The 20,135-nt window shown below is 43.9% G+C and overlaps 1 protein-coding gene across 1 annotated transcript in view; it reads left to right on the top strand.

Annotated features, from left to right (window-relative positions):
- Nucleotides 1-20,135, top strand: part of LOC141082678 (scavenger receptor cysteine-rich type 1 protein M130-like) — a 337,718-nt gene that overhangs the window by 217,803 nt on the left and 99,780 nt on the right. The window contains exon 5 of the mRNA XM_073566626.1: nt 16,235-16,549. Coding sequence (XP_073422727.1) covers nt 16,235-16,549 — 315 coding nt within the window. The remainder of the gene's footprint in view (nt 1-16,234; nt 16,550-20,135) is intronic.

Genomic DNA, 20,135 nt, shown 5'->3' with positions numbered 1-20,135 from the left:
GGGGAGGGAGGTCTCCCCGGGACCTGCCCTCTGAAGGGACCCATACACAGCATGCCGATGGTGTTACATTCTGTGGCAGATCAGGCAGAATCGATCTCCCTGCTCTGCCACCCAGCCGCTATGGGGCCCCTGAGCAGGCGCTGGGGCCCAGCGCCAGCAGTGGGCCCCCCCACCCGTCATTCCAAGATCAACTGTATTGGCTGGATGCCGTTTCAGCTGACTGCATTGAAGAGAGAAGGAGCGAGCGCTCCCTCTCCCATCATCCCCCTTATCAGCTTCTGATGTCACTAACGCCAACACTGACAGGGGGTCGCGATGACGTCACTACTCGGACCATGCAGTCCGGAGATGTGCGGAAGCTCAAAGCAGTGAAGAAACCAGCAGGAAAGGTGAGTATTGGATTTATTTTTATGAGGCTGCATTATACTGTGGAGGCTGCCTATGGGGCTGCATTATATAAAGGGCTGCATTGTTCTATAGGGTCTGCCTATGGGGAGTGCATTATACTATATTGAGGACTATAGTGAACTTGTCTGGTGCACTATACTATATGGAGGCTATCCAGGGGGCCATCATACAGTGTGGAGATTACAGTGTTGGAGCTATCAAACAATTTGGGGAATACTAAGCGGTCAGTATATTTACAGTGAGGGGGGATTAGACTGTGTATAAGAAAGCATCATACTGTGTATAGGGGAGCATCATACAGGGGGGAGACTCAGGACATTATTAAATGTAAAGTGGGCACATATTGTTATAGGGGAACTCTGGTTACTGTGACTGTCAAAGGGGCACAAATGGCACTATTACTTTCTAGGGGACAAAATATGGGCACTGTTTTCTAGAGAGTTGCTTTAGAATTTAGAAGGCACAGAGAACCACACTGCAGGTACAGTTATAGGGACACATACTGCAGCAGCGGCTCAGCATTGGGGTATCAGCAGGATAAGGAGTTTGTGCAGGTTGGGAGTAGTCCCATTGGTGACAGTGCTGAAAATATGAGACATGAAATGTATCTTTGTTGTAATCTCTGCAGATGAGTCCTGTCTGGAAGAAGTTGTCATGTTGGTCTGGGCCAGATGGAAAAGACAGGAAAAGTGAACGATTCCATTCCGTCAGCTGTAAGTTACCATCTGTAACTGTGCTGTGATCTCTTATACGGTATATTCTGTAGGACTGGTATCTACCACTCACTATATGGCGGTAATATTAATATTGGTCTTTATTTAGAAATTATATTCAGCAACAGCGGTCCTCTGCTGAGGTTCTCCTCCGCTATTATTGTGCGTCACCCAGTTGTAATCCGGGTTACCTTGTTAGGGGCCCACTCAGAAGTTTCCCCCCCGGACCAAAACCCTAGCTACGCCTCTGCTCTGATCCTTACTGCGTGTTTGACTGACTCTTCTCCCAGGTATTTGACTAAGAGGTCTATCTCTTCCCTGTGTTGTAGCCTCAAGTCTCTAGTGACATTTTGTAAGGAAACTTTCCAAGCTCTATAACCTTCAGCGTGGTCAGTGAATTTCATGAGTCCCTTGGTAACCAAATCACGTAGTATGACGAGCTTAGCAAATTCTGATGTGAACTGGTTGTCAGCAGAGTATACTGGTGATGGGTCACCCTGATAGAGTTGTGAGAAGCATTCATACCTGTTAGTATCCTCAGGGTGGCGCAAGCCAGTGTCTTATTGATTCGGTCTGACATGCGGTGTGTCAGCAAGGTGATTCACGTTGGTTACCTGGTGAGGGGCAAGGTAGACATTAGCGGAGTTGTTTTGCTCCACGTTTTCCTGGAGCTGAGCCTCATGATGACTCTCACTTGTTTCACTGGATGTGTCGTGATCTTGGTTATAGTTTGGATCAGAAAGTTCATTAACATACTGAGATGTGCGTTGTGGTGAATCTTGCAGCGGCAACTTCAGACTTGATGCACTGCTACGGCTATGCAGTTCAGGGTTGTGTGTGGCTTCTAGTGCTTCTGCCTTGGCTAGTGCTGCAACCACCTCTCTTTTCACTGCTAGGCTCTCTAAGGCGGCATCCACACGCGCCTTCTCTATGCGTGCTTTCTCTAACTTAAGTTGCATCTGTTCTTCAGAATACCTTGCTTGCATTTTGGCAGCTTCAACATTTGTGCAGGCAATGGCGACCGCACTGCTGATAGATACAGTCTTTGAGGAGACAGATGTAGCAGATTTTGTCCTGTGTGATTTGTGGGACATGCTGTCTAAGAGGGATGCTTGGCTGTGCAAAGATTGCTGTAGCTATATTAGTCTCTGTATAGTCGGTGACTTGAATATCACTAGATGGATTTCTGCAGTTCACTAGTTCTTGCAAGCTGGATGAAGGGGTGTCTTTTCCCTGAGTTGCACTAGCTGGATGGCGCTGTGTGACTGGCCTCTGCAAGATGGAAGGCTCTTCTATCTCTGAGTTCCACTAGCTGGAGAGCTATTGTTTCACTGCGGTCCTGCAGGATGGAAGGCTCTTCTCTCTGTATTCCCACTAGCTGGAGAGCCGGTGTTTCACTGTTCTGTCCTTACTAATGAACCGGGATTCATGTAGCATATATAGGCAGCTAAACCGCTATACCGGGGTCCAATAAGGGAGACTGTAGTTGAATCTGTTGTGAGGTAGCGCTGTCATTCACATAGGGGATACTCGCTTAGCCGCCACAAAACCAGATCCGGCACGGGTTTTCCATAAAACCATTATAGCCCATGCGATTTATTATGCAGCATAAACCCACAGCATAAAATACAGTTCACTTAATAAGGATAGTGTCCATGACAGAGTTCAGCTCTGTAATCCCTGTGGTCACACAGGTTACACATACACAGGCTCTTCAGCCTCAGTTATTGCACCCACGTCAGGGTTTCCTCATGGCTGTTTCTCCACGCTGCAAACATCCATTCCCTCCAGGGAATCATCAGGCACATGCAACCATTACACACAGCCACTTCTTTGCTGTCAGGCCCCAACTCCCAGCGGGACCTTCCACAATGGACCAACCAGGTCCCTGCATTCACCACATGTGACCTACCCTGGCCACCTTATATGGTCTGTAGCCACGCCTACCGGGTCACATGGCTATGACCTCATCACAGGTCCTTGAACCATTCACACACTTTGCACTAGCGTCCTTAACCCCTTCACGACCTTTGACGCCACGTAGGCGTCATGAAAAGTCGTGGCAAAACGACCCATGACGCCTATGCGGCGTCATGAAAAGATCTCCCTCCTGCGGGTCGGGTGAGCGGGTTCAATGAAAGTTCACCCGACCCGCCGGTACAGTGGGACCCAGACTTGACCCCAGGGGGGGTGGCTTCACCCCCCCGGGGATACGATCACTCCCAGTGACCTTTTTGTCACCCCCCTCGCATCTGATTGGAGCTAGCGTCCATGTGACGCTAGCCCTCCAATCAGATGTGGAGGGGCGGGGTAAAATCATGGCTGCCTCGTTCCTCAACTTCATCCTGTCCGTGGAAGCTGAGGAACGAGGTGCCAGACTGCCGCCCTGACCTGCGATCGCCGCCGCCACCGCCGCTGTCACCGCTGTCATCGCCGCTGCCGCTGCCACCACTGCCTTCCGGTAGTATAACTTCCCCTCCACCGCCTAATTCCAGCCCCTCCCACCTCCGCTCACTCACCCCTGCCCCCTGATCCTCCCCCAGCACCCCCGATCTCCCCCCAGCACCCCCGATCTCCCCCAGCACCCCCGATCTCCCCCAGCACCCCGATCTCCCCCAGCACTCCCGATCATCCACCTGCTGTTACCTCTTCTGCGCTCCTCAGCCGCCTACTGCCTCCTGTGACTGAGAGCCCCAGTAATCACCCTCATTAACCCCTGCCCCCCGATTAACCCCTGCCCCCAATTAACCCCTGCCCCCCTGATTAACCCCTGCCCCCCTGATTAACCCCTGCTGCTGCAGGTTCTTTTATTTCTTTATCTCCTCCGCCACCTCCTGCCCCCCCGGTGCCTGACAGCCCCCCTCTGCCCCTGGTGATCCCCCAGCACCCCTGATCATCCCCCAGCACCCTTGATCCTCCCCCAGCACCCCCGATCTCCCCCAGCACCCCCAATCTCCCCCAGCACCCCCCGATCTCCCCCAGCACTCCCGATCATCCACCTGCTGTTACCTCTTCTGCGCTCCTCAGCCGCCTACTGCCTCCTGTGACTGAGAGCCCCAGTAATCACCCTCATTAACCCCTGCCCCCGATTAACCCCTGCCCCCAATTAACCCCTGCCCCCCTGATTAACCCCTGCCCCCCTGATTAACCCCTGCTGCTGCAGGTTCTTTTATTTCTTTATCTCCTCCGCCACCTTCTGCCCCCCCGGTGCCTGACAGCCCCCCTCTGCCCCTGGTGATCCCCCAGCACCCCTGATCATCCCCCAGCACCCCTGATCATCCCCCAGCACCCTTGATCCTCCCCCAGCACCCCCGATCTCCCCCAGCACCCCCGATCATCCACCTGCTGATCCACATCTGCGAGCTCCTCAGCCGCCTACTGCCTCCTGTGTCTGAGAGCCCCCTCCTGTGTCCCAGTGATCACCCTCATTAACCTCTGCCCCCCCTGATTAACCTCTGCCCCCCCTGATTAACCCCTGCCCCCTGATTAACCCCTGATTATCCCCTGCTGCTGCAGGTTTTTTTATTTCCTTATCTCCTCAGCCACCTCCTGCCCCCCGGTGCCTGACAGCCCCCCTCTGCCCCTGATCACCCCCCAGCACCCCTGATCACCCCCACTGTTGCTGCCGCCGCTGGTTCCGTCTCCACCTAATTCTCCTCAGCGCCCTCCTGCACCTGACAGCCCCTTTCTGCCCCCGCGCGCCTGACAGTCCCCTCCTGCCCCCCGCGCACCTGACAGTCCCCTCCTGCCCCCCGCGTGCCTGACAGTCCCCTCCTGACAGCCCATTCTCCAGTAAAAAGTTTCACCAAACACTCGCACATACACACGCACACTATAATAAAGGATTTTTACACACGCACACACACCACACGCACAATGTCCCGCTCATCGCAGTCCCAAAGGGTCTACTCAGTTGAGGAGGCATATGAAATTATTGCCTCTGATACTGATAGTGAGAGAGATGACCCCACCTTTCTCTATTCCTCCCACGCTTCCTCTTCCAGCGACACAGACTTGCCACCACCGAGATGTCGCAGGACGAGAAATCGTCCGGAGCCCAGGGAGGAAGAGTTGGAGGCCTTAGAGGAAGAGTCGGGTATCTTGGAGGAAGTCTCACAGCCAAGTGTGAGTTTCCCCCAACCTAGTGCTAGTGACGCCCAACCTAGCACTAGTGCTCCCTCCTGGACCCCCGTCCCTGAAAATTTTGCTCCACGGATTCCTGATTTTGTTCCCCAGTCAGGAATCCAGTTTGAGACTGCCAACTTCAGGGAAATAGACTTTTTCAAAGTCTTTTTCTCGGAGTCAATCGTCAGTCTCATGGTGGAGCAAACAAACTTGTATGCCCAACAATTTTTGGCGGAACACCCAATTTCTTCATTCTCTACTTGGAGTCCTGTGGACTCTGTAGAAATGATTAAATATTGGGGACTGGTCCTTCACATGGGGATTGTGAAGAAACCAGAAATTCGCCAATACTGGAGTACTGATATTTTATATCAAACTCCAGTATTTGGCATGGTGATGACTCGGAAACGGTTTGAGGCTATTCATAAATTTCTTCATTTCAGGGACAACACTGAAATCCTTCCCCGCGATGACCCGAATTTTGATAGACTGTTCAAAATTCGGCCAGTCGTCGAACACTTCAACAACAAGTTTGCTGAAGTGTACATTCCCGAAAGGGAAATTTGTGTGGATGAATCCCTCATCCACTTCAAAGGGAGGCTTCAGTTCCATCAGTACCTGCCCAGCAAAAGGGCAAGGTACGGGATGAAACTCTACAAGCTGTGTGAGAGTACCTCAGGGTACACTCTGAGCTTTAGAGTTTACCAAGGAAAGGACAGTAGGATCCAGCCCCCAGAATGTCCACTTGCTTTGGGGGTGAGTGGGAAAATAGTGTGGGATTTGGTCCACCCTCTGCTTGATAAAGGTTACCATCTGTACGTTGATAACTTTTATACAAGCATCACACTATTTCAATCCCTCTCTGCCAGAGCTACCGTCGCTTGCGGTACCGTGCGCAGAAACCAGAGGGGTCTCCCTTTGCCGCTAATTGAGCAGCCTCTCCGAAAGGGTGAGACTCGAGCCCAATGTAGCGGCAACATGCTTGTGGTCAAGTTCAAAGACAAAAGAGATGTCTTTGTCTTGACCACAATCCATGGTCCCGGCACCACGGCCACCACCATTCGAGGTACCCCAGTACCGGTCCACAAACCGGACTGTGTCCTGGCGTACAACCATCACATGGGGGGGTTGATCTTTCTGATCAAGTCCTCCAGCCCTATAGTGCCATGCGGAAAACGAAGGTGTGGTACAAAAAACTGGCTGTGTACCTTGTACAAATGGCACTGTATAACGCATGCGTGCTATCACGATGTGCAGGCCAGAACCACTCCTTCCTTGATTTCCAGGAGGCGGTGATAAAGGCCATGATTTTTGGAGAGGAGGATGGAGCGCGCCCCAGCACCCCTGGAACTCAAGTTTCCCGTATGGTACCAGGGCAACATTTTCCCCGTGAGGAGAGAAAAAAAAAACGGTGCCGGGTATGCTATAAAAGGGGGACAAGAAGGGAAACTAGTTTCCAATGTGAAACGTGTCCCGACAAACCTGGACTGTGTTTGAATGAATGCTTCAGAATTCATCACACGTCCATGGACTAAACACATTCTGACACTCCACTACAGAACTCACCCACACCAGCCTGACATACACAACACCACACCACACACACCAACCTGACGTACACCACACCACACACACCAACCTGACGTACACTACACCACACACACCAACCTGATGTAGTATCAGGTTGGTATGTGTTGCGTAGTGTACGTCAGGTTGGTGTGTGTGGCATTGTGTACTTCAGGTTGGTGTGTGTGGTGTATACTATACCACACACAGCAACCTGACGTACACTGCACTACACCACATCACACACCAACCTGACGTACACTACGCCACACACACCAACCTAATGTAGTATCAGGTTGGTATGTGTGGCGTAGTGTACAACAGGTTGGTGTGTGTGTGTGGCGTAGTGTACATCAGGTTGGTGTGTGTGTGTGGTGTGTACTACACCACACACACCAACCTGACGTACACTACACCACACACCAACCTGACGTACACTACGCCACACACACCAACCTGATGTATCAGATTGGTATGTGTGACGCAGTGTACGTCAGGTTGGTGTGTGTGTGTGGCATTGTGTACTTCAGGTTGGTGTGTGTGGTGTATACTATACCACACACAGCAACCTGACGTACACTACACTACACCACACCACACACCAACCTGACGTACACTACGCCACACACACCAACCTGATGTATCAGATTGGTATGTGTGGCATAGTGTACGTCAGGTTGGTGTTTGTGTGTGGCATAGTGTACGTCAGGTTGGTGTGTGTGTGGTGTATACTATACCACACACACCAACCTGATGTACACTACGCCACACACACCAACCTGATGTAGTGTCAGGTTGGTATGTGTGGCGTAGTGTACGTCAGGTTGTTGTGTGTGGCATAGTGTACGTCAGGTTGGTGTGTGGTGTATACTATACCACACACACCAACCTGACGTACACTACACCACACCACACACCAACCTGACGTACACTACGCCACACACACCAACCTGATGTAGTGTCAGGTTGGTATGTGTGGCGTAGTGTACGTCAGGTTGGTGTGTGTGTGGCGTAGTGTATGTCAGGTTGGTGTGTGTGTGTGTGGTGTGTACTACACCACACACACCAACCTGACGTACACTACACCACACACCAACCTGACGTACACTACTCCACACACACCAACCTGATGTAGTGTCAGGTTGGTATGTGTGGCGAAGTGTACGTCAGGTTGGTGTGTGTGTGTGTGTAGCGTAGTGTACGTCAGGTTGGTGTGTGTGTGTGGCGTAGTGTACGTCAGGTTGGTGGGTGTGTGGTGCATACCCTACCACACACACCAACCTGACGTACACTACATACTTTCCATAAGCGACCTGGTGTCCGCTAATGATTGGAGCTAACTTTCCATTCAAAAAGTCAAATGGCGCTCCTTCCCTTCAGGGCCCTGCCATGCGCCCAAACAGTGGTTTATGACTACATATGAGGTATCAGTGTACTCAGGATCAATTGCCCAACAAATTTTAGGATCCACTTTATCCTGTTGCCCATGAAAAAATGAAAAAGTATAGGCAAAAAGAAATTTTTTGTGAAAAAAAAGTACTTTTTCATTTTTACAGATCGATTTGTGAATTACCTGGGGGTTCAAAGTGCTCACTATGCATCTAGATAAGTTCCTTGGAGGGTCTAGTTTCCAAAATGGGGTCACTTGTGGGGGTACTCCAATGTTTAGGCACACAGGGGCTCTCCAAACACGACATGGTGTCCGCTAACTATTGGAGCTAATTTTCCATTCCAAAAGTCAAATGGCGCTCCTTCCCTCCAGGGCCCTGCCGTGCGCCCAAACAGTGGTTTATGACTACATATGAGGTATCAGTGTACTCAGGAGTAATTTCCCAACAAATTTTAGGATCCATTTTATCCTGCTGCCCATGAAAAAATGAAAAAATGTAGGCAAAAAGAAATTTTTTCTGAAAAAAAAAGTACTTTTTCATTTTTACAGATCAATTTGTGAAGTACCTGGGGGTTCAAAGTGCTCACTATGCATCTAGATAAGTTCGTTGGGGTGTCTAGTTTCCAAAATGGGGTCACTTGTGGGGGTACTCCAATGTTTAGGCACACAGGGGCAGTCCAAGCACGACATGGTGTCCGCTAACTATTGGAGCTAATTTTCCATTCCAAAAGTCAAATGGCGCTCCTTCCCTCCAGGGCCCTTCCGTGCGCCCAAACAGTGGTTTATGACTACATATAAGGTATCAGTGTACTCAGGAGAAATTGCCCAACAAATTTTAGGATCCATTTTATCCTGTTGCCCATGAAAAAATGTAGGCAAAAAGAAATTTTTTCTGAAAAAAAAAGTACTTTTTCATTTTTACAGATCAATTTGTGAAGTACCTGGGGGTTCAAAGTGCTCACTATGCATCTAGATAAGTTCGTTGGGGTGTCTAGTTTCCAAAATGGGGTCACTTGTGGTGGTACTCCATTGTTTAGGCACACAGGGGCAGTCCAAACACGACATGGTGTCCGCTAACTATTGGAGCTAATTTTCCATTCCAAAAGTCAAATGGAGCTCCTTCCCTTCAGGGCCCTGCCGTGCGCCCAAACAGTGGTTTATGACTACATATGAGGTATCAGTGTACTCAGGAGAAATTGCTCAACAAATTTTAGGATCCATTTTATCCTGTTGCCCAGGTGAAAATGAAAACATTGATGCTAAAAAAAAAATTTTATTGGAAAAATTAAAATGTCCTTTTTTTCCTTCCACGTTGCTTTAGTTCCTGTGAAGCACCTGAAGGGTTAATAATCTTCTTAAATGTAGTTTTGAGTAGCTTGAGGGGTGCAGTTTTTAGAATGGTGTCACTTTTGTGTATTTTCTGCCATATAGACCCCTCAAAGTGACTTTAAATGTGAGGTGGTCCCTAAAAAAAATGGTTTTGTAAATTTTGTTGTAAAAATGAGAAATCACTGGTTAACTTTTAACCCTTATAACTTCCTAACAAAAAAATGTTGTTTCCAAAATTGTGCTGATGTAAAGTAGACATGTTGGAAATGTTATGTATTAACTAGTTTGTGTCACATAACTCTCTGGTTTAACAGAATAAAAATTAAAAAATTGAAAATTGCAAAATTTTCAACATTTTCGCTAAATTTCCATTTTTTTCACAAATAAACGCAAAAATTTTCAACCTAAATTTACCACTAACATGAAGCCCAATATGTCACGAAAAAACAATCTCAGAATCGCTAAGATGCGTTGAAGCGTTCCTGAGTTATTACCTCATAAAGGGACACTGGTCAGAAATGCAAAAAATGGCCAGGTCATTAAGGTCAAAATAGGCTGGGTCATGAAGGGGTTAAACACACCCCCTGGGTGGGTTTGTAGGTAACTGGGTCCACCCAGCTACCTGGAGTCTTCTCCCTGACACATTGACACAGTACCTCAGCAGTATCACTGCTGATCAACACACACATCAGTCTCCATCTCAAGGCCACCCACCTTGAGATACATAACGGTCCTTCTGTATTCTGCCACTCATCCTCTCTCTTGGGACATCCACACAGTGCCCCCAAGCGTACACAGTGGTCACTACACCACACTGTATTTTATTGAACGTAGGGTATATAGATGTGGTGAAACTACAAACAGAAACAGATACATAGAATCAGTACTGGGTTCATGGAAATACACAATATACATAGCATACACAATCTGGACTACTAGCTGAGTGGGGGGAACTAGCTAAGCTGGCTAATATAAGACATAAATCATATACATGTAGCATGTTTACATACCACAAATTCTGGCACAAGGGGAGTAGAGGAATGAGATGTTCCCAAAATGCAGGCTTGATAGAAAATGGCAGACTGGAGAGAAAAATGGAGCTGGAATAGACCATGATGCTTTGCAAACTTACCCAGGATACATTGTGGATTGGAGGGAAAATATAGAAGGGAAATTGAAAGTAAGATAGAATAACACTGCAGTTATTATTTTGGCCACTAGATGGAGCCAAAAATACTAAACATTAAAATCTATGAAAAAACTAAGCATTATAGATATTCTCAGTAAATCACTATGTGTATACATAAACAAGGAGACAGTCAGGGATCATGAATTATGTCACATAACACATATATTGGATTTTTACTGCTGGCAAGGAGTCAATCATCGTATCATGTTCCAATCAGAATTATCTCTGGACCCACTTTCTGATCAACACTATAAACTGACAATGGCAGTGGACAGATATGAGGAAATTAGAAGAAACATTCGATTTAATGATGAGCGAACTCATGCAGCTAGGTTCCAAACAGACAAATTAGCCCCTATCAGTTATATCTGGAACATATTTATCAAAAATTGCACCAAACTTTACAATCCTAGTACTAATGTTACAGTAGATGAGCAACTTGTACCCTTCAGAGGATGTTGCAAGTTCATACAGTGCATGCCCAGTTAACCAGCCAAGTATGGAATAAAAATATTCTGGCTTTTTGATTCTGCAAATTATTATGACATGCATGGGTTTATCTACTGTGGCAAAGAAGTTGATGCACCAGTACAGAAGGATCTGGGGTCTGAGATTGTGAAAACACTTGTTGTACCAATATACAATTCAGGGAGAAACATTACCATGGACAATTATTTTACCAATGTTGCACTGGGCAATTTTCTGCTTGAAAAAGCTATTACACTTGTTGGTACTATCAAGCCAAACCGACGTGAAATTCCTCAAGCAATGAAAAACAATCCACAGCAAGCACTTTATGAGAGTGTCTTTGGTTTCAACAACAAAGCGACACTGGTATCTTACAAAACGAAGAAGGAGAAATCTGTTATATTACTCCGTACCATGCATCACAATTGCAGTATTGACAGCAATGACAGGAAATTGAAACCAGAAATCATCCTGCATTACAATAGAACTAAAGGAGGTGTAGACAAAATGGATGAGATGGTGGGAAAATATTCATGCAAGAGGCAAACAAAACAATGGCCTGTAGCAAATTTTTCAAATATGCTTGATGTAGCAGCCCTATATTCATTCATCATTTATACAGAAAATCATCCAGAATTCCATGCAAGGAAGAAGGACAGTAGACGACTTTTCTTGAAGGGCCTTTGCCCTGAGCTTGTAATGCCTCACATGATGGAGCGATGCAACATGAAATGCTTGCCAAAGCAAATGAAAGAAGCAATGAAACGGTGTGGCGTACAGTTTCAGGATATTCCAGGGCCAGGAGAAAGAAAGCGAAAGCATTGTTTTATTTGTCCAAGAAACTTAGAGAGGAAAACTGAGTGATATTGTACCACTAGTGAGGAAAATGTCTGTAAAGAACATTCTTCAGAAAAGATAACATGAAAATTGTTTGCAAGACCAATAAAATTAAAAATAAAAAGTTGGAAAAGAAATGTAGCTGCAGCTAGCTTACCCTAGATTTATATACTTTGTGTGTTTTTCATATCTTTGTTTGAAATTTGGAAAAAAATGTTTTTTTGTGTTTTCTGCTAAATATTTTGATTAAAATGATGTGCATTATTCATATCTTATTTTGCAATTTTGAAATAAAGTTGTAAAAGTTATTTATGTGAGTTTCTCCATATGATTTGCACGGTGGCCTAAAAGGCCCCCGTTACTTAAAAGTGTAGATTTGTGACGTCACGCATGCTAGGGTTAAGATATCTCTGCAGGTTTTGATCTTCCCTTCCGACTACTTGACATCAGCACCAAGATAATCTGCTGCTTTTATCCTGGTGCATCATGAGCATTGATCATACTCCGGTCAACCATCGGCTCTTCCTCTATAGCTTAATGAGTGGTTTCTGACCTAGGAACCCATCTTCCAGCACTATATCAAATTTCTTTAGTTGTACTTTGCATTGTTTTCTTGGCAGAATACAAAAGTAGATTGCCAGGCCTTTCTTCCATGCAGTAATGTGGCACACTTGAAGAAGCTTTTCTGAATCAGTTTTACATTACTACAAGCTGCCTCATCACAAAGCGTCCTGCTGCTGAAAGTGATTTCAACATGAGAGATGCAAGAAAATACACTATACAGCCATCAAATTCACAATCTGCACAACATATGCACAATACACACATCAAATAAACAATACACACAATACATACACAATACCCATATCATATACATAGTACCCACATTACACAAACAATATCCACATTTAAAACACAATACACACATCACACACATTTTGTGAGACAAGAAAAACAAAATACAAACCACAAATACACAATGCAAATACATAACACAAACAGCAACACAATGCATACAAAAAATACCTAATACAGATAACAAACACAATACACAACAAATACACAGTATATACACATACATAATACAGATAACAAACACAATACATACAACAAATACACAATGAAAATGTATAATACAGACAAATACAAAATGCAGACAGCAAATTCAAAAACCTTGTGCAGTGCTAAAATGCTACCATCATAGTGAATCAGTGATTACTGTTTACCCTAAGGGTCAATGATTTTTATATTTTGATGGTTTTAGTCACTGTTATGGTTCAACACTTCAACTTTGCAGATGAATCCTTTGTCAAGCATATTAACATGAGATCTATTCATTGCTCTGCATAATTAAATACACCCACTTTGGTAGACATATACTTTTCTTGTATGACAATGATCCAAAACACACATTTAAGGCCAACAGTGATTAGTGGTCAAGTATGTCTCCTAATCTGAAACCTACTGAACACATGTGGGGAATTTTAAAGAGACCCGTTGTCACCACTCTACATCCAGCATCCAGGCTCTAAAAGAAGCTGTTCTTGAAAAATGGAAAAAGACAGATGTAATACAGGTGTGGCCAAAAGTATTGACACCCCTGCAATTCTGTCAGATAATACTCAGTTTCTTCCTGAAAATGATTGCAAACACAAATTCTTTGGTATTATTATCTTCATTTAATTTGTCTTAAATGAAAAAACACAAAAAGAATAGTCCTAAAGCAAAATTGAATATAATTCCACACCAAACATAAAAAAGAGGGTGGACAAAAGAATTGGCACTGTTCGAAAAATCATGTGATGCTTCTCTAATTTGTGTAATTAACAGCACCTGTAACTTACCTGTGGCACCTAACAGGTGTTGGCAATAGCTAAATCACACTTGCAGCCAGTTGACATGGATTAAAGTTGACTCAACCTCTGTCCTGTGTCCTTGTGTGTACCACATTGAGCATAGAGAAAAGAAAGAAGACCAATGAACTGTCTGAGGACTTGAGAAACCAAATTGTGAGGAAGCATGCAATATCAAGGCTACAAGTCCATCTCCAAAGACCTGAATGTTCCTAAAACGAATATATTCAGCTCACCTTTTTTACTTGTCACGTTGGAGGCAGTACTTTGATGAAGGTGCTAGGAAATGTCACAAGCTGACATAAATGCAAAGATCCAAATATTCCAGCACATCTTCTTACTTAAAAATCAAATCTTTATTGAGAAATCTTCATTAAAAATCCAAAAGCAGGATACAGGTTAAAAAACCATGGTAAAGACTGGCATTTACGCGTTTCAACTCAACAAAGTCTTACTCATAAATGAATGAATGTTCCTGTGTCTACCGTGCGCAGTGTCATCAAGAAGTTTAAAGCCCATGGCACTGTGGCTAACCTCCCTAGATGTGGACAGAAAAGAAAAATTGACCAGAGATTTCAACGCAAGATTGTGCGGATGTTGGATAAAGAACCTCGACTAACATCCAAACAAGTTCAAGCTGCCCTGCAGTCCGAGGGTACAGCAGTGTCAACCCGTACTATCCGTCGGCGTCTGAATGAAAAGGGACTGTATGGTAGGAGACCCAGAAAGACCCCACTTCTTACCCCGAGACAAAAAGCCAGGCTGGAGTTTGCCAAAACTTACCTGAAAAAGCCTAAAACGTTTTGGAAAAATGTTCTCTGGTCAGATGAGACAGAAGTAGAGCTTTTTTGGGCAAAGGCATCAACATAGAGTTTACAGGAGAAAAAAAGAGGCATTCAAAGAAAAGAACACGGTCCCTACAGTCAAACATGGTGGAGGTTCCCTGATGTTTTGGGGTTGCTTTGCTGCCTCTGGCACTGGACTGCTTGACCGTGTGCATGGCATTATGAAGTCTGAAGACTACCAACAAATTATGCAGCATAATGTAGGGCCCAGTGTGAGAAAGCTGGGTCTCCCTCAGAGGTCATGGGTCTTCCAGCAGGACAATAACCCAAAACACACACTTCAAAAAGCGCTAGAAAATGGTTTGAGAGAAAGCACTGGAGACTTCTAAGGTGGCCAGCAATGAGTCCAGACCTGAATCCCATAGAACACCTGTGGAGAGATCTAAAAATGGCAGTTTGGAGAAGGCACCCTTCAAATATCAGGGACCTGGAGCAGTTTGCCAAAGAAGAATGGTCTAAAATTCCAGCAGAGCATTGTAAGAAACTCGTTGATGGTTACCGAAGCAGTTGGTCGCAGTTATTTTGGCTAAAGGTTGTGCAACCAAGTATTAGGCTGAGGGTGCCAATACTTTTGTCTGGCCCATTTTGGGAGTTTTGTGTGAAATGATCAATGTTTTGCTTTTTGCTTCATTCCCTTTTGTGTTTTTTCATTTAAGACAAATTAAATGAAGATAATAATACCAAAGAATTTGTGTTTGCAGTCATTTTCAGGAAGAAACTGGGTATTATCTGACAGAATTGCAGGGGTGTCAATACTTTTGGCCACAACTGTAGAAAAGAGTAGAGTTGTCTAGTGAAACTGCTATAGTGATACACCTATGGGAAAAGCCAAAAAGAATTGAGTATAAGATTGCTTTAACCCTTTCATAGCCAATTCAAATTTATTGAAAGCAAATCAAATTTCCAAACTTAACTGAGTGATTTGCCAAAGCAGAATTACTGGAAATTCGCTCAACTCTACTTGTATACAAAAACTTTAATATTTTTTTAGTTGGTTTACATTTTTTTTCAAAAATTATAACTGTAGTAATAATATCATCTCTTAGAACAAGAAACTATTAATTCATTTAGACTTGTTTGCATTTCTAAAATCTATGAGGATCTCAGGGGTAACTTTTCTTTTTGTGGAGAGTGGTATGCCTAGCATGACAAACCAGTGTAAGGAGACTTTTAATCCTTTCAATTCTCCTCTGGCAAATTAAATATGCAAATTGTCTCTTCAAAAAGAAGAGGACTTGAAATCTTATGCCACCTATAGGAAGTAACAATTCTAGAAGTCCCTATTGACCTTTTAATGAGCTTTGTCATATGACTTTGGATAAAAGGCAAACCAGAATTTAGGTGGCACTAGAGTTCAAGTCCTCTTCCTCTCTGAAGAGGCAATTAAAATTTATGACTAACTAAAGCTATGTTGAGGATTTTATAAATCGTCATCATTAGTGGTGTGAGAGTTAAAAACTATAAGGTATGATGTAATTTACTGACTGCTGCTTTTATTTTTTTTATGACAGTTGAGGTGAGACTTTCTGGAGGAACTACTAACTGTACAGGTCGTGTGGAAGTCAAATACAAGGGAGCCTGGGGAGGAGTACTTTATGATGCAGATGTAACAAACCTCTCCACTGTAGTTCAAAGACAAATGGGGTGTATCATGGCAAAAGAGGATCTTTTAATCAAAGCAAGTGAATTTGGAAATATTAAAATGAAGTTATGGTTTCATATCATTAATTGCTCAGGAGAAGAGTCATATTTGTCACAGTGTTGGTTTTATGAAATTGGAGTAAATGATTTTGCTACAGACTCTATGGCAGGACTGACCTACCCTGGTAAGAAAAGCATGAAATTTACATTTCAGATCATGTTCTATTTGGTCTACACAGTAGCCAGGATGACTCCACTGCCAACGTATAAGACAACCTAAGCAATTGGGTATAAAACCCAATTCATTGAGAAGCTTTAGTCAGAATTCTTGTGTTAAACTTCCTGAAATGTAACAAAATGTTTGCAAACCATTGTATTGTTGCTCGGTTTGGGGATTCACTCTCCTGACCTGCTGCTACATGGTCGGATCCCCTGTCTGCTGAGCTATTGCCTTTTCTTCCCTGTCCAAAATGCTGATGGTTCCAACCATCTTTATTCCCCCTTCTTGGCTTGCTCCTCTCAAGGTGTTTTCAGCTTTGACATTTTGGTATGCCCTATCACATTCTTTATATGTTCTACATTCATTACATTTCCTTGCTGGCTATACCTCTAGGTGGACTTGGGATTAGGAATTACAGCCCTTCAGGTAAACACCAGTTGAATTCCTGCAGTGAGACTGTTTCATTTTCTTCCTAGTTCCTCTCCTATTCACTTCTTTAAGATTCTGAAAGGTTATACGTGTCCATTTGTTATTGGTTCTCCTTAGTCTTCCCTCTCTACCCTTTATAAATGTGTTTTAATTCTCTCACTTTGGGTTTTGTATATTCCTGCTCACTTTCATTTCCTCTTGTTGGCAGTGTGTTGTGGCCACCCCTCTGATTCCTCAGAAGGTGAGAGACAACCCTCAATGGCCTTTTAGGGTGCCAGGACTGAGGTGGTGTTTGAGCTGTGCAGCTAGGATCTTTCTAGTCTGTACAGGGACCAGTTTGTGAGGGTGTGGTGTCTCCCTGTATTAGGTATTCCTTTTTCCATTACCTGAAAGAGTGTGTCATGTTCACAACACATCAGTATTGGTGTTGCAAAAATTTTGCAAGACATGGGAAAAATTTTGTTATGCATGTAATGTACTCATACATGGGTAATGGGAATAATAACACCCACAAGGTAGAAAAGCTACAACCACACTCTATGGGTCTCTTTACAGACTACACAATCCCTAGCCACACAACTAAAAATCACAACCCTGCACCTGGCTCCCTAAAAGACCACCAGTGGGTTTGTCATGCCTCCTAAGGAACCAAAGGGGAGGATGTGGTGCGCAAATAACCAGGAGAAGCAAAGTGTGCAGAAGGATATGAGGATCCAGGGTGAGTTAACTTAAGGCACATGCATGAAGGGGAAATAAAGAAAACTAAGGCAAATAATAAATGAAACAAGAAGAATCCCCCACCAACCTAATGAAGGAGAATGAAAAGGTGCTGGAAAGTCAGAAACAAACACACAGCAGAAACACAAAGAGTACTTGCATAACATGGATAATCACTTCACTGAAGAGCTGGAGCTCATTAGCACTAATCTACTTAGAAGTATAGCCAGCAAGGAAGTATATTGAGGGAAGAATATATACAGTAAAGCCCAAACAAAAATGTGATAAGGCAATCAAAAAGGAACAATGGGAAAGACCCTAAGAGGAGTAACCACCAAAAAGGAAAAATAAATGTTATCGTAACTATCAGCATAAGGATAGGATAGAAAAGGGCAATAACTCTCATAACTCCTATTGTTGCTGGGTGCCGGCCTGCAGATCTCGGTGAGTGCACTGCGCTTGGGCCAGCCATTTTCTTCCCGGATGAAGATGCTGAGGCCTGGGGACAAGACCAGGGGATGCAGGTGGTGCTAGAGGTACTGGCTGAGCTTGAGGGACCCCATTTCTCTCTCCTCTGATGTGGTAGATCATAACAGAGGAGAGAGAAATAAATGGGAAAACAGAATTTTTTTGCAGTTGCCCTTATTCAGTGAATCACAACACTAGGGACTGTAAAAAATTATGATTTTTTGAAGTTGGGGGCACTATACCCTTATTTCTCAGTGCTGTTAAAATGCCGTGATGCGGAATAAGTATCTTTAACTGTCGCAGTTAAGAGGCGTATCGGCAGTCGTTAAGGGGTTAAAAATTACAAAAAGGATAATGGGCCTGTGCAAAAGTTTGGTATTCCTGCATGTTTAGTACCTAGTAGCTTCCCTTTTGCAAGTAACACAGCTTGTAAATGCTGTTTGTAGCCAATTAGGAGTCTTTCAATTCTTTTAGTTTTTGTTTGATTGATTTGCAGCAATTCTTCTTGAAGAATTCTTACAGTTTAGTGAGATTCTTAGGTTGTATTGAATTCCCTATTATTTTGAAGTCTAGTCACAGATTTTCAATGATTTTTTTAGATCAGGGGACTGTGAGGGCCATTGTAAAGCCTTCAGCTTGCACCTTTTGAGGTAGTGGATTTTGGCATGCGTTTAGGACTATTACCCATTTGCATAATCCATCCTCTTTTCAAATTCAGCTTTTTTACAGATTGTGTTATGCTTGCATCAATAATTTGTTGAAATTTCATTGAATCCGTTCTTCCTTTTACCTGAGAAGTGTTCCCCATGTCTTTGACTGAATCACAACCCAAAAGCATGATTGATCCACTGAAATTCTGTGCTCTTTTTTCTCTACACATACCTTTGATCATTGTGGCAAAAGAGATTTAATTTAACCTTATAGGTCCATCAGACTTTTTTCTAAAGTGCATCAGGCTTGTTTAGATGTTCTTTTTTATGGTGAGGATGCATGAGAGGTAGTGTTGAGCGATACCACCCGATACTGAAAAATATCGTATCGGAATGGATCGGCCGATCTAAAAAAAGTATCGGGTATCGCCGATTCCGATCCCGGAAGTCCCATTCAAGTCAATGGAACAGAAATATCGGAATTAAAAAAAACCCTTTCTTTCCCTGTTGGTTAATTCTAAATGGAGAAAAACAACTAATAATAATGTAGAATGTATTGTGGGAGGTGTAGGAGACATTAAAGCCATAGAGCTTTAGCCCAATCAAATGGAATAGCAGGATTTTTTTTTTTTTAAAGACGTTCGTAGTTACAAAGATATTGACTATGTTAAAGTCTTTAATTTTTTGTCAGATATGTATGTTTCACTACTTCCATGCTCTTCACCTTCTTTTCTACTTCTCCCACACTTTCTCCTTCATCATCTTCAGCAGCAGCAGTATATTCTTCTTCTTCTTTTATTCTTCTTCTTTTAGTCTTCTTCTATTCTTCTTCTTTTATTCTTCTTTTATTCTTCTTCATATTCTACTTCTTCATCTTCTTCCTATTCTTCTTCATCATATTGTTATTTGTGTCAGGCATTCCTATAGTTGTTATCTATAAAAGTTTGAAGATTACACCTTCCTTTCAGCCTGTCACAAAAGATTTACAACAGGATTTGTCCGTGTTCAGTTTGGCCTGCAGCAGCAGGCCTTTTCCAGGGGCACCACGAGGAGGAACAGACTCACCCCCATACACTGCTTAGTCTTCTTCTGCTTATAAATTAGATAATATCATTTGCTCTGATTTTTAGTCTTATGCTTCATGTTCTTCAGCTTTTGGTTTTTATGCTTCTTGGTCTTCTGTCTCTTGTTGTTCTGCATCTTGGTGGTTGTCTTCCTGTTCTTTGTCCTCTTGGTCATCTTCTTCAGGGTCATCATTTAGGTATTCTTCTGTGTGGTCTTCAGGGT

Source organism: Dendrobates tinctorius, unplaced genomic scaffold (genome assembly GCF_039654945.1).
Source record: "Dendrobates tinctorius isolate UK_male_01 unplaced genomic scaffold, ASM3965494v1 ptg000019l, whole genome shotgun sequence".
Classification (NCBI taxonomy): Eukaryota; Metazoa; Chordata; class Amphibia; order Anura; family Dendrobatidae; genus Dendrobates; species Dendrobates tinctorius.
The sequence above is the reverse complement of the archived record's forward strand: the minus strand, read 5'-3'. Positions and strand labels throughout refer to the sequence as shown.